This window comes from Ranitomeya variabilis, chromosome 4 (genome assembly GCF_051348905.1).
Source record: "Ranitomeya variabilis isolate aRanVar5 chromosome 4, aRanVar5.hap1, whole genome shotgun sequence".
NCBI lineage: Eukaryota > Metazoa > Chordata > Amphibia > Anura > Dendrobatidae > Ranitomeya > Ranitomeya variabilis.
Window position 1 is genome coordinate 640,455,590 of NC_135235.1, and position 12,092 is coordinate 640,467,681.

Sequence of the window (12,092 nt, forward strand, 5' to 3'; positions counted from 1 at the left end):
CTTACCAGGAATCTCATCCCAGGCTGATGCGTGGCAGTTTCGGAGACGCTCGGTGGTGCGGGGGCTCCGCCGACATTTTGTGAAAGCCTGGAGCCCCCACACTTCCATTGCTGTTATGCGTTGGTCTCTAGGAAAATGGCTGCCGGAGGCGACTCATGTGTAGATTGAGATGTCAAGAGACGAGATCTCGGTGCCGAGATATCATTCTGCATATGCGCCGCCTCCGGCAGCCATTTTCCTGGAGACCACAGCATTACAGCAATGGAAGTTCAGGGGGTTCCGGGCTTTCAAAAATGTTAGTGGAGCCCCTGCACCACTGATAACCTCCAAAACTGCCACGCACCAGCCTGGGATGGATGTGTTTGGGCTCCAGGCTTTCACAAAATGGTGGAGCCCCCACACCACCGAACCTGATGCACCAGCCTGGGATGAGTCAGATCATCCCCAGACCACCGAATACCTCCTGTGACCCCACTCCAGCGCTCCCGATCACACCCTATACCCCGGTAAGCTGAATTCGGATTGTAAGTCGGACCCTCATTTAATGCATTAATTTTTTCCCTATTTTTCTTCTGAAAATTTGGGGGGGTGTCTTATGGTCTGGTGCATCTTACAGTCTGAAAAATATGGTGCATTCAAAATTTACAATAAAAAAAGCAGACTTGTTTGGATCCGTGTGCATCTGTAGATGTGCATCACGGTCGGGTTCAAGAACTGCCTTATACTACACGCAATATCATGGTCCTATAACCAGGACAGCCTATGCAGGGAGAATTGGACTGCAGTGGACTGCAGAGGATGGGGTAAAACTATTTTTTCTGATGAAACCCCCTTCAGAATTTTTGGGACATCTGGAAGAATGATTGTTCGGAGAAGAATAGGCGAACACTATCATGAGTCCTGTGTCATTCCAACGGTAATGCATCCTGAGACCATTCATGTGTGTTATTGCTCTTCATCCGTGGAGGGGTCTCGCACAAAATTTTACCTTAGAATACTACCATGAATAAAGAATTGGACCTGAAAATCCTCCAAGAGCAACTTCTTCCAACCATCCAGGAGCAATTTTGTTGATGAACCATCAATGCTTTTTCCAGCATGATGGAGACCAGGTCACAAGACAAAAACGATTGATTAGTGGCTCGTTGAACAAAACATTGAAATTTTGGGTCCATGACAAGGAAACTCCCAAGATCACAATCCCATTGAAAACCTGTGATCAATCCTCAAAAGCGGGTGGACAACCAAAAACACAGAAATTGTGGTAAACACCAAGCACTGATTAGATAAGAACGGTAGTCATCAGTTAGGATTTGGCCTACAACCTGATATCCAGCTGCCAGGAAAACAAATGCAGAATACTGGAAATATAAGGGTCAACACCATGAATACTGAGCTTTTGCATAAACTTGATGTAATTATTACAAGTTTAAACCGTTATGAAATGCTGATCAATGTACTTTAGCAACCATAACAAGATCGAAAAACACTGAAGCAGCAAAGTTTGTGAAAAACAAAATTGTGCAGATATCAAAACTTAGCAACGACTGTACAAATCTATACTATTGCTCCAAAGTCATGGTTTGTACATGACCATATTGCTCATTACATGTGTCTTGTGTGATGCGAGTCACGGCAGTAAATATATATATACTACATCCTGTGAGTAAAGGGAGGTCAAACAATCCAAAGTCAAGTCCAGGAAATGGCGCAGTACGACAAAGGGATGTCAGAGACGAAGTCCAATACACAAGCTGAGGTCAGGAAAAGCTAGAGAGACAAAACATATATAGGGAGCAGGCACAAGCAAAGTCAGGTCACAAGCAAAGGGTCAGAGTCCGGGAAAAGAATCAAGTCAAGCAGGGTCAGGCACCGAGCACAGAGGGATCAATGTTTCACAGGCAACAGCAAGTGTACGATAGGTCCTTCCTCCAGTGTCAAACATGCTTAAGTAGAAGCCTGATTAAGGAAAATGAACACAGGTGTTTGCATCACAGACCCAGCACAGACTGACAGCTCCAATACAAAGTAACAAAAAGACAGAAACAGAGTGGAAATCGTGACATCTTGCTCTTTGGTAGACTGCATGTAGCTGTCAGAGAGTGTATAAAACAGACACCACCGAATAGCACTGGAATCCACTCCCCATTATGATTTTGCACTGATCATGTAACTGAAAACAATGGATGACAGGCAAAGTGAAACATGAACTTACAGAGAAGATGGCTGCAGCAAAAGTGAAAAATTGAAGCAACGTAACCTGGTGGCCTGAGATAATCTAATAATCCCTGCTTTGTTGCTTACTGTGTTAATGGACTCATAATTGAATTGTATGGTGCATGGTAATGTCATAAAATGTATAACATTGAAATTTCAACACCAAGAATTAAAAATCATGTATTTCTGAAAATTGCAGCATTAATAGACATGGTAATGATCTACAAGTGATGAAAAACTGAAAACAAAATATTACAAAATCTCGATTTATTCAGTGTCGATTAAGGATGCCACATGCAGAAATCCTTACACATCCATATCTTGTCTGCTATCAGTGAGGTTACTAATAGTTGCCTAAGGAATGTTCTACCACTCTAAATGCATTTGGGCAAATCATCAAGGTCCGCTGCTAGCAGCCTCCTGTGCAATTGCCGAGTCATCGTAAATATTCTTGATGGGAGACAACTAGAGATGGGCGAACACCTGGATGTTTGGATCCGGTGGGTTCTGCCCAACAGTTACAAACAGTTCGGGTTCGGGTACCAGGTTCTGGTTCATGAAAGTGCAGCAAATATCGCTTCTGTTCGGCGGTAAAATCATCACCGGTCAGTCAAAAGACAGCGTGAGCGTGCAGCTGTGATCGCAGTTTTAACGTTTACCTCTAGTCACTGGTGTCAGCTGATAGGTAGTATCCTACTATCAGCTGCGTCACCTCTAATGTGGTGTACTTAATTATTTGTTCTAAATATCCAACTGGGGGTCTGTATGTAGGGGAGACAGGGCAGAATCTGAGAACAAGGATGAACTCTCATCGCCATACAATAAGAGAAAAAAGAATGGATCTACCTGTGGCAATACATTTGTCTCCCCAATCATAACATTATGGACATGAAATTACTTGTATTAAAAGGTAATTTCAAATCTAAGAGAGACAGAGGAGTCTGGGAATATAAGCTGATGATGACCTTTGACATTCTCAGTGCAGGAATGAATGTGTCGCATGGATTTAAGTCTTGTTACATTAACTGAGAAATTTGCTCCTCAGACCATGTGGGGTCATCTTAACAGAACCAGACCTCAATCAGGGGACAATAAAACTTTCCTTATCTATGAACTCCTCCAATATTTATGGACATAACTGTTTATCACTCACATAATAGTAATTCTGCTTCATGTCACCTGTCTTGTCTATGGCATTTTTCTGTGCTGTGTTGTGCATAAATTTGTGATTCTTCAGAATTTCTTTTAGTCTATGCCTGATGAAGAGACCTGAGTAGTCTCGAAAGCTTTCAATTTGTCACCATCTTTTCAGTTAGCCATTAACCCCTTAAGCCCCAAGGGTGGTTTGCACGTTAATGACCGGGCCAATTTTTACAATTCTGACCACTGTCTCTTTATGAGGTTATAACTCTGGAACGCTTTAACGGATCCTGGTGATTCTGACATTGTTTTCTCGTGACATATTATACTTCATGATAGTGGTAAAATTTATTCGATATAACTTGCGTTTATTTGTGATAAAAATGGAAAATTTTGAAAATTTAGCAATTTTCCAACTTTGAATTTTTATGCCTTTAAATCACAGAGATATGTCACACAAAATACTTAATAAGTAACATTTCCCACATGTCTACTTTACATCAGCACAATTTTGGAACCAACATTTTTTTTTTGTTAGGGAGTTATAAGGGTTAAAAGTTAACCAGCAATTTCTCATTTTTACAACACCATTTTTTTAGGGACCACATCTCATTTGAAGTCATTTTGAGGGGTCTATATGATAGAAAATACCCAAGTGTGACACCATTCTAAAAACTGCACCCCTCAAGGTGCTCAAAACCACATTCAAGAAGTTTATTAACCCTTCAGGTGTTTCACAGGAATTATAGGAATGTTTAAATAAAAATGAACATTTAACTTTTTTCACACAAAATTTATTTCAGCTCCAATTTGTTTTATTTTACCAAGGGTAACAGGAGAAAATGGACCCCAAAAGCTGTTGTACAATTTGTCCTGAGTACGCTGATACCCCATATGTGGGGGTAAACCACTGTTTGGGCACATGGCAGAGCTCGGAAGGAAAGGAGCGCCATTTTACTTTTCAATGCAAAATTGACTGGAATTGAGATGGGACGCCGTGTTGCGTTTGGAGAGCCCCTGATGTGCGTAAACATTGAAACCCCCCACAAGTGACACCATTTTGGAAAGTAGACCCCCTAAGGAACTTATCTAGATGTGTGGTGAGCACTTTGACCCACCAAGTGCTTCACAGAAGTTTATAATGCAGAGCCTTGAAAATAAAAAATCCTTTTTTTTCCCACAAAAATGATTTTTAGCCCCCCAAATTTTTATTTTCCCAAGGATAACAAGAGAACTTGGACCCCAAAAGTTGTCCAATTTGTCCCGAGTACGCTGATACCCCATATGTTGGGGTAAACCCCTGTTTGGGCGCACGGGAGAGCTCGGAAGGGAAGGAGCACTGTTTTACTTTTTCAGCGCAGAATTGGCTGGAATTGAGATCTGACGCCATGTCGCGTTTGGAGAGCCCCTGATGTGCCTGAACAGTGGAAACTCCCCAATTCTACCTGAAACCCTAATCCAAACACACCCCTAACCCTAATCCCAACGGTAACCCTAACCACACCCCTAACCCTAACACTCCCCTAACCCTAATCATAACCGTAAATGTAATCCAAACCCTAACTTTAGCCCCAACCCTAATTTTAGCCCCAACCCTAATCCTAACTTTAGCTCCAACCCTAGCCCCAACCTTAACCCTAGCCCTAGCCCTAACCCTAACCCTAGCCCTAATCCTAATGGGAAAATGGAAATAAATACATTTTTTTAATTTTATTATTTTTACCTAACTAAGGGGGTGATGAAGGGGGGTTTGATTTACTTTTATAGCTTTTTTTATATCGGATTTTTATGATTGGCAGCTGTCACACACTAAAAGATGCTTTTTATAGCAAAAAAGTTTTTGCGTCTCCACATTTTGAGACCTATAATTTTTTCATATGTTGGTCCACAGAGTCATGTGAGGTCTTGTTTTTTGCGGGATGAGTTGACGTTTTTATTGGTAACATTTTCGGGCACATGACATTTTTTGATCGCTTTTAATTCCGATTTTGTGAGGCAGAATGACCAAAAACCAGCTATTCATGAATTTCTTTTGGGGGAGGCGTTTATACCGTTCCACGTTTGGTAAAATTGATAAAGCATTTTTATTCATTGGGTCAGTACGATTACAGCGATATCTCATTTATATCATTTTTTTATGTTTTGGCGCTTTTTTACGATAAAAGCTATTTTATAGAAAAAATAATTATTTTGGCATCGCTTTATTCTGAGGACTATAACTTTTTTATTTTTTTGCTGATGATGCTGTATGGTGGCTTGTTTTTTGCGGGACAAGATGACATTTTCAGCGGTACCATGGTTATTTATATCCATATTTTTGATTGCGTGTTATTCCACTTTTTGTTCAGCGGTATGATAATAAAGCGTTTTTTTTGATCGTTTTTTTTTTTTTCTTACGGTGTTCACTGAAGGGGTTAACTAGTAGGACAGTTTTATAGGTTGGGTCATTACGGACGCGGCGATACTAAATATGTGTACTTTTATTGTTCTTTTTTATTTAGATAAAGAAATGTATTTATGGGAATAATATATATATTTTTTTCTTTATTTAGGATTTTTTTTTTTTTTTACAGATGTGGAATTTTTTGTTTCTACTTTTTTACTTTGTCCCAGGGGGGACATCACAGATCGCTGATCTGACAGTTTGCACAGCACTCTGTCAGATCAGCGATCTGACTGACAGCGCTGCAGGCTTACTAGCGCCTGCACTGGACCCGGAAGTAGTCCCTGCAGGACCCGGATGCAGCTCCGCGGCCATTTTGGATCCGGGGCCTGCAGAGATAGGAGATAAGAGACGCTCGGAGCAACGCGATCACATCGCCTTGCTCCGGGGGTCTCAGGGAAGCCCGCAGGGAGCCCCCTCCCTGCGCGATGCTTCCCTATACCGCCGGAACACTGTGATCATGTTTGATCGCAGTGTGCCGGGGGTTAATGTGCCGGGGGCGGTCCGTGACCGCTCCTGGCACATAGTGCCGGATGTCAGCTGCGATAGTCAGCTGACACCCGGCCGCGATCGGCCGCGCTCCCCCCGTGAGCGCAAACGATCGCATATGACGTACTATCCCGTCGGTGGGAATTAAGGCCCACCCCACCTCGACGGGATAGTACGTCATATGGGATTAAGGGGTTAAAAGGTATCAACCACTTAGGTCTCTCAATTCTACATATTTTTCTATCCACTGGCTAACACGGTACCAAGATATATATCTATCCTGTATCAGGCCATATCTGCATGTTTTTCTGTGCATAGCCCTCATACGCGAGCATAAACAAAACAAGCTGTTTTGAAAATATTGTTTAATTTTTTCTTCAATTGCATACTATTAACATATCTATGGATTTGACAATTTTCATGATTCCATGACTTTTCCTTCTTGATGTTGCAATTTCAGTGTTGAGAAGTGTATAATATAAATAATAATTTAATTTCAAGGCACTGTTATTTTTAAATAACAATCACTTTTTTTCTTAGCAGATAACTATTCCAGAAGCTCAGAGGGATATCTGATATTTTTAGATTTTGCATCAAATGGACATGGTAACATAACAGATAATCGTCAAGAACATTCCATTATCCTAAATGCACCTCAGACCCTTCACAGTAAAGACTTAGCATCTGATTCTTTTCAGTGGTTACTTTCTACTGCTCCATCAATGACCAATGTGCAAAAGAATAGTCAAGGAATAGCTGTTGAACATACGAACGCTCATGTAGTGGTGGATCCTTTATTATGCTCAGTATGTGGGAAATGTTTTGTTCATAAATCACATCTTGCACTACATATGAGGAGTCACACAGGGGAGAAACCATTTTCATGTTCAGAATGTGAGAAATGTTTTTTTCAGAAATCGCATCTTGCGCAACATCTGAAGATTCACACAGGAGAGAAGCCATTTTCATGTTCAGAATGTGGAAGACGTTTTGTCAAGAATTCAGATCTTACTAGACATCACAGAACACACACAGGGGAGAAGCCATTTTCCTGTTCAGAATGTTGTAAATCTTTTAAAAGGAAATCAGAACTTGTTATCCATCAGAGATTTCACACAGGGGAGAAGCCATTTTCATGTTCAGAATGTGGGAAATGTTTTAACAGTACATCAGAACTTGTTACACATCAGATAAGTCACACAAGGGAGAAGCCATTTTCATGTTCAGAATGTGGAATAGGTTGTATGACAAAGTCAATTCTTGTTAGACATCAAAGAATTCACACAGGTGAGAAGCCATTTTCATGTTCAGAATGTTGTAAATGTTTTAGCAGGAAATCAGAACTTGTCAGCCATCAGAGAATTCACACAGGAGAGAAGCCATATCAATGTTTAGAATGTGAAAAATGTTTTAATGCGAAACGCAACCTTGTTACACATCAGAAAAGTCACACAAAGAAAACAGCATTTTCATGTTCAGAGTGTGGGAAAAGTTTTGTTCAAAAATCACATCTCGATACACATATGAAAATTCACACAGGGGAGAAACCATTTTCTTGTTCAGAATGTGAAAAAGGTTTTATGAAAAAGTCAGATCTTGTTAGACATCAGAGAAATCACACAGGGGAGAAGCCTTACCCATGTTCAGAATGTGGAAAAGGTTTTAATAAGAAATTAGATCTTGTTAGACATCATAAAAAACACACAGGGAAGTAGCCAATTTGTTATTATAATTGTATTGCTATGCAAGAAAAAAATACAAGTTATCCTGCCTATGTGGCACCCCAGGAGTTCAGGTACCACAGTGGAATTGCCTTCCTCTCGGGGAGGGTAACGCCATGCCTGGAGACAGTAGGAATCCCTTTGGCAGGTAACCTTACATGCAACACATTCTGACTCCAGGCCAGAAGGGGGAGTTCTAAACCGGTTCAAGGGGAACTTCCCTATAAACATCCTGGTCTGGAGGAGGAGGCAGTTAGTCTGGTGAAGACAGGTGACAGTTGGTAGCAGACAGTGAAGGAGTACAGAAGGAATTAAAAGCTAGAGAAAGGCTGCGACTGGGCCTCTCTAAACTGAGCGCAGAAACCAGGCACCGGGAGCCCGAGGTCATGAAGAACTACAGGTCCCACGGCAGAACCGGAGGATAGGAAACTAAAAGGGACTTGCCCACATAATACCTGAGGTACAGCAGCAATCAGAGTCCAATGTCACTGGACAGAGACCCCAAAGAAACAGCTCAAGTTGCCTACCGTGCAGGTACTGTCCCTGGACAGGGGAAGAAAGAGGACCTTGTTAGACAGCTACAGGCAGCAAGGGACTATAGACTAGCGCATAGTGGAAGGCTCCCAAACTGACCTGCCAAGGGGACTTCCACTTGTCTTCAGGCTACCTGGACTCCATCTATACCTGTTGCCGGTACCCTGGAATGAGGCTGCTTAACACCAGTAAACAAGGTAAAGACTGCAACCATGTGTCCTCCATTTATTTGCCGGCATTCTCCATCCCTGCCAAATACACTGAGAGCCCTGGAGACACCGCTTCACCTGTGGGAAGCGACACCATCTTTGCTGCAGCACCATCACCTCTGACCGAGAACCACAGGTGGCGTCACAAACTTTCATTATTTCTACAACCCCTTTAAAGACCATCCCTTTTACTTGGGCGCCCAGGGCCACGGACCGTGTCACTGCCACCGTGACCACCCCTTTAATTGCAACAGGACCCCACTGCCCAGACGGGCGACTCACCTAAAAGAGAAAACAATTTAGACTACTAGATTATGCTTAGTAAATGTATTCAAATATTAATGATTATTTGTCATGGAAAAGCAATTTGTTTATAAATGATTCACCTATACATGAACAATGTATGCAAAACTAACATTAACACTACGTTCCCATGATGAGCTTTTGATATTGCAGAATTTCTACACCATTTCTGCCCCTATTATTTAACCCCTTCACCCCCAGAGCTTTTTCGTTTTTCGCTCCCCTCCTTCCCAGAACCATAACTTTTTTATTTTTCCGTCAATATGGCCATGTGAGGGCTTATTTTTTGCGGGACGAGATGTACTTTTGAACGACTTCATTGGTTTTACCATGCTGTGTAACAGAAAACGGGAAAAAATTCCAAGTGTGATGAAATTGCAAAAATACTGCAATCTCACACTGGTTTTTTGTTTGGCTTTTTTGCTAGGTTCACCAAATGCTAAAACTAACCTGCCATTATGATTCTCCAGGTCATTACGAGGTCATAGACACCTAACATGTCTAGGTTATTTTTTATCTAAGTGGTGAAAAAAAATTCCAAAGTTTGCTAAAAAAAAACAAAAACAAATTGTGCGATTTTCCGATACCCGTAGCGTCTCCAATTTTCGTGATCTGGGGTCAGGTGAGGGCTTATTTTTTGCGTACCAAGCTGGCATTTTTAATGATACCATTTTAGTGTAGATCCGTTCTATTGATTGCCCGTTATTGCATTTTAATGCAATGTCGTGGCGACCAAAAAAAAACGTAATTTGGGCGGTTTGATTTTTTTTCTCGCTACGCCATTTAGCGGTCAGGTTAATCCCTTGTTTTTATTTATAGATCGGGCGATTCTGAACGCGGCGATACCAAATATGTGTATGGTTTTTTTTTTTTAATTGTTTTATTTTGATTGGGGCGAAAGGGGGGTGATTTGAACTTTTATATATTTTTTTTTTTTTTATATTTTTAAACACTTTTTTTAAAAATTTTTGGCATGCTTCAATAGCCTCCATAGGAGGCTAGAAGCATGCACTACACGATCGCCTCTGCTACATAGAGGTGAAGCACAGATCACCTCTATGTAGCAAAAATGCTGGGTTGCTTTGACCGCCGACCACAGGGAGGCGCTCAAAGCAATCGGCCATCAACAACCATAGAGGTCTCAAGGAGACCTCTGGTTGTTATGGCAATGCACCGCTGACCCCTGATCATGTGACGGGGGTCAGTGGTGCGAGCACCTCCGGCCGCGCGGCCGGGAGCGCTAGTTAAATGCCGCTGTCAGCGCTTGACTGCGGCATTTAACTAGTTAATGGGCGCGGGCGGATCGCGATTCCGCTCGCGCTCATTGCGCGCACATGTCAGCTGTACAAAACAGCTGACATGTCGCGGCCTTGAGGTGGGCTCACCGCCGGAGCCCACCTCAAAGCAGGGGATCTGCCAGCTGACGTACTATTCCGTCAGCTGGCAGAAAGGGGTTAAAGTAGGTTACTTGCGATTTTTTTTTATTGTGTTTTTAAGTGTATTTTTTAACATGTATTTTTACCTCTGAGTTTTGTCTTTTTGGTATGTCATGTTTAAATAAAGCTGCTTTGTTTTGACACTTTTTGGTATTTGACAAAAATTTATTGACATATTAAGGTACAGATTACATGTGTTTTTGAGTCGTTTTCTCAATGTAAATACAATAAAAATATATGTGTTTTTTACCTGCGGAATTTCCACAACTAATGCAAGTCTATGGGGAAATTCTGCACAGAAAGCTCAATATACCTGTCACGGATCCCCTACTCTGTGGTGTAACTAATTCGCCACGTGCCCGCTCTCAGCACGTGACTTGGGTTGTGCCTGCAAGGGTTAATCTATCTTTCCACTCTCAGTCCAGCATTCAACCTCTGTCCTATGCTGTAATGGGAGCATAAATCACACACCGACCCAGGCCACACGCCCGCTCATACACACTGCCACCACTCACCGAATACACGGGTGATGAGTCCCGGAAATAGTACTACTAATGTCTACCACTTATAAGGCTAACACATTCAAGGTTCAACTTGTTAAAGTTTTATACTTTAATACAAAAAGGTTCAGTGTTTACATTAAAAAGTGTGAAAATATGATAATAAAAAGACATACAACTTATGCAAAACAGTATAAAAATAAACTGGAGAAATCATCTAACTGGTAATTTGCTTTCTGCTCCCTGAGGGGGGTGAATAGAGTTGGTGGAACACATCAGCATCTCAGGCTGCCCTCATGTGTACACCATTCTCTGTATACAGCCCTAATTTATAGCTTTGGTCTAGAGGTCAGGTTTCTAGACCAGCCCCTCAGGTTAATATCATAATTGCTTGTTTTTTGATTGGACCACGGCCGTTCCCCCAATGAATATATTATTTTCTCTTGAGATCCTTTGGGTAAGAGTTCTCACAGAGATACTATCAGGCCATAATTGACATCTCTCTTCCAAGAGCTAGGAGGTGTCAAATGTTCCCTTTCTTCTTGGCTTCTAGCAGTACCCCTTGGTGAGATTGGAGACAGAAGTCTACTTGTCTCAGGAAAATACATATTAACACCTGGGTGAGAACCTACAGCCTTCAGGACAGATGTTCCTAGTCACACAATACCTATACATAAGGTCACTGCACACATATACAGTATGTTGAATCTCCCTTTATAAAGGGATGTGTGGGTAAGATTTTCAAACCAGCAGCATATATAGAGCATGTTTCATTACTCATATTATACTGTGTAAGTCTGAAACCCGAAGAATTGTGTGGAGCATAATAATGCATTGATGTTCCAAAATTTCCAAGTGCAGACCCAAAGAGAGACCGTGAGAAGGGCAAAACAGTAAAAAACAATGGAATACATAGAGATTGAGAGTAGAAATTTGACCATTGCACAATGTAAAAATGCTTCCAAAAATTACCCCAATGGGTCTGTATCATGCACGCTGAAAGAGGCAGTGATGGGAACCTCACAATCCATTTTGCAGTTTTTAAAAGAGGTAGAGATAGGGAGTAGAAATGTGACGAATGCACAATGTAAAAAGGTATC

The 12,092-nt window shown here is 41.6% G+C and overlaps 1 protein-coding gene across 2 annotated transcripts in view; it reads left to right on the plus strand.

Annotated features, from left to right (window-relative positions):
- Positions 1 to 10,211, plus strand: part of LOC143767371 (uncharacterized) — a 39,047-nt gene extending 28,836 nt beyond the window's left edge. The window contains exon 7 of one of the 2 annotated variants that reach the window (XM_077255659.1): positions 6,830 to 10,211. In XM_077255659.1, the coding sequence (XP_077111774.1) occupies positions 6,830 to 8,004 (1,175 nt within the window). In that variant the 3' untranslated portion in view covers positions 8,005 to 10,211. The remainder of the gene's footprint in view (positions 1 to 6,829) is intronic. The other variant, XM_077255660.1, reaches the window with a different exon arrangement.
- Positions 10,212 to 12,092: the final 1,881 nt, after the last annotated feature.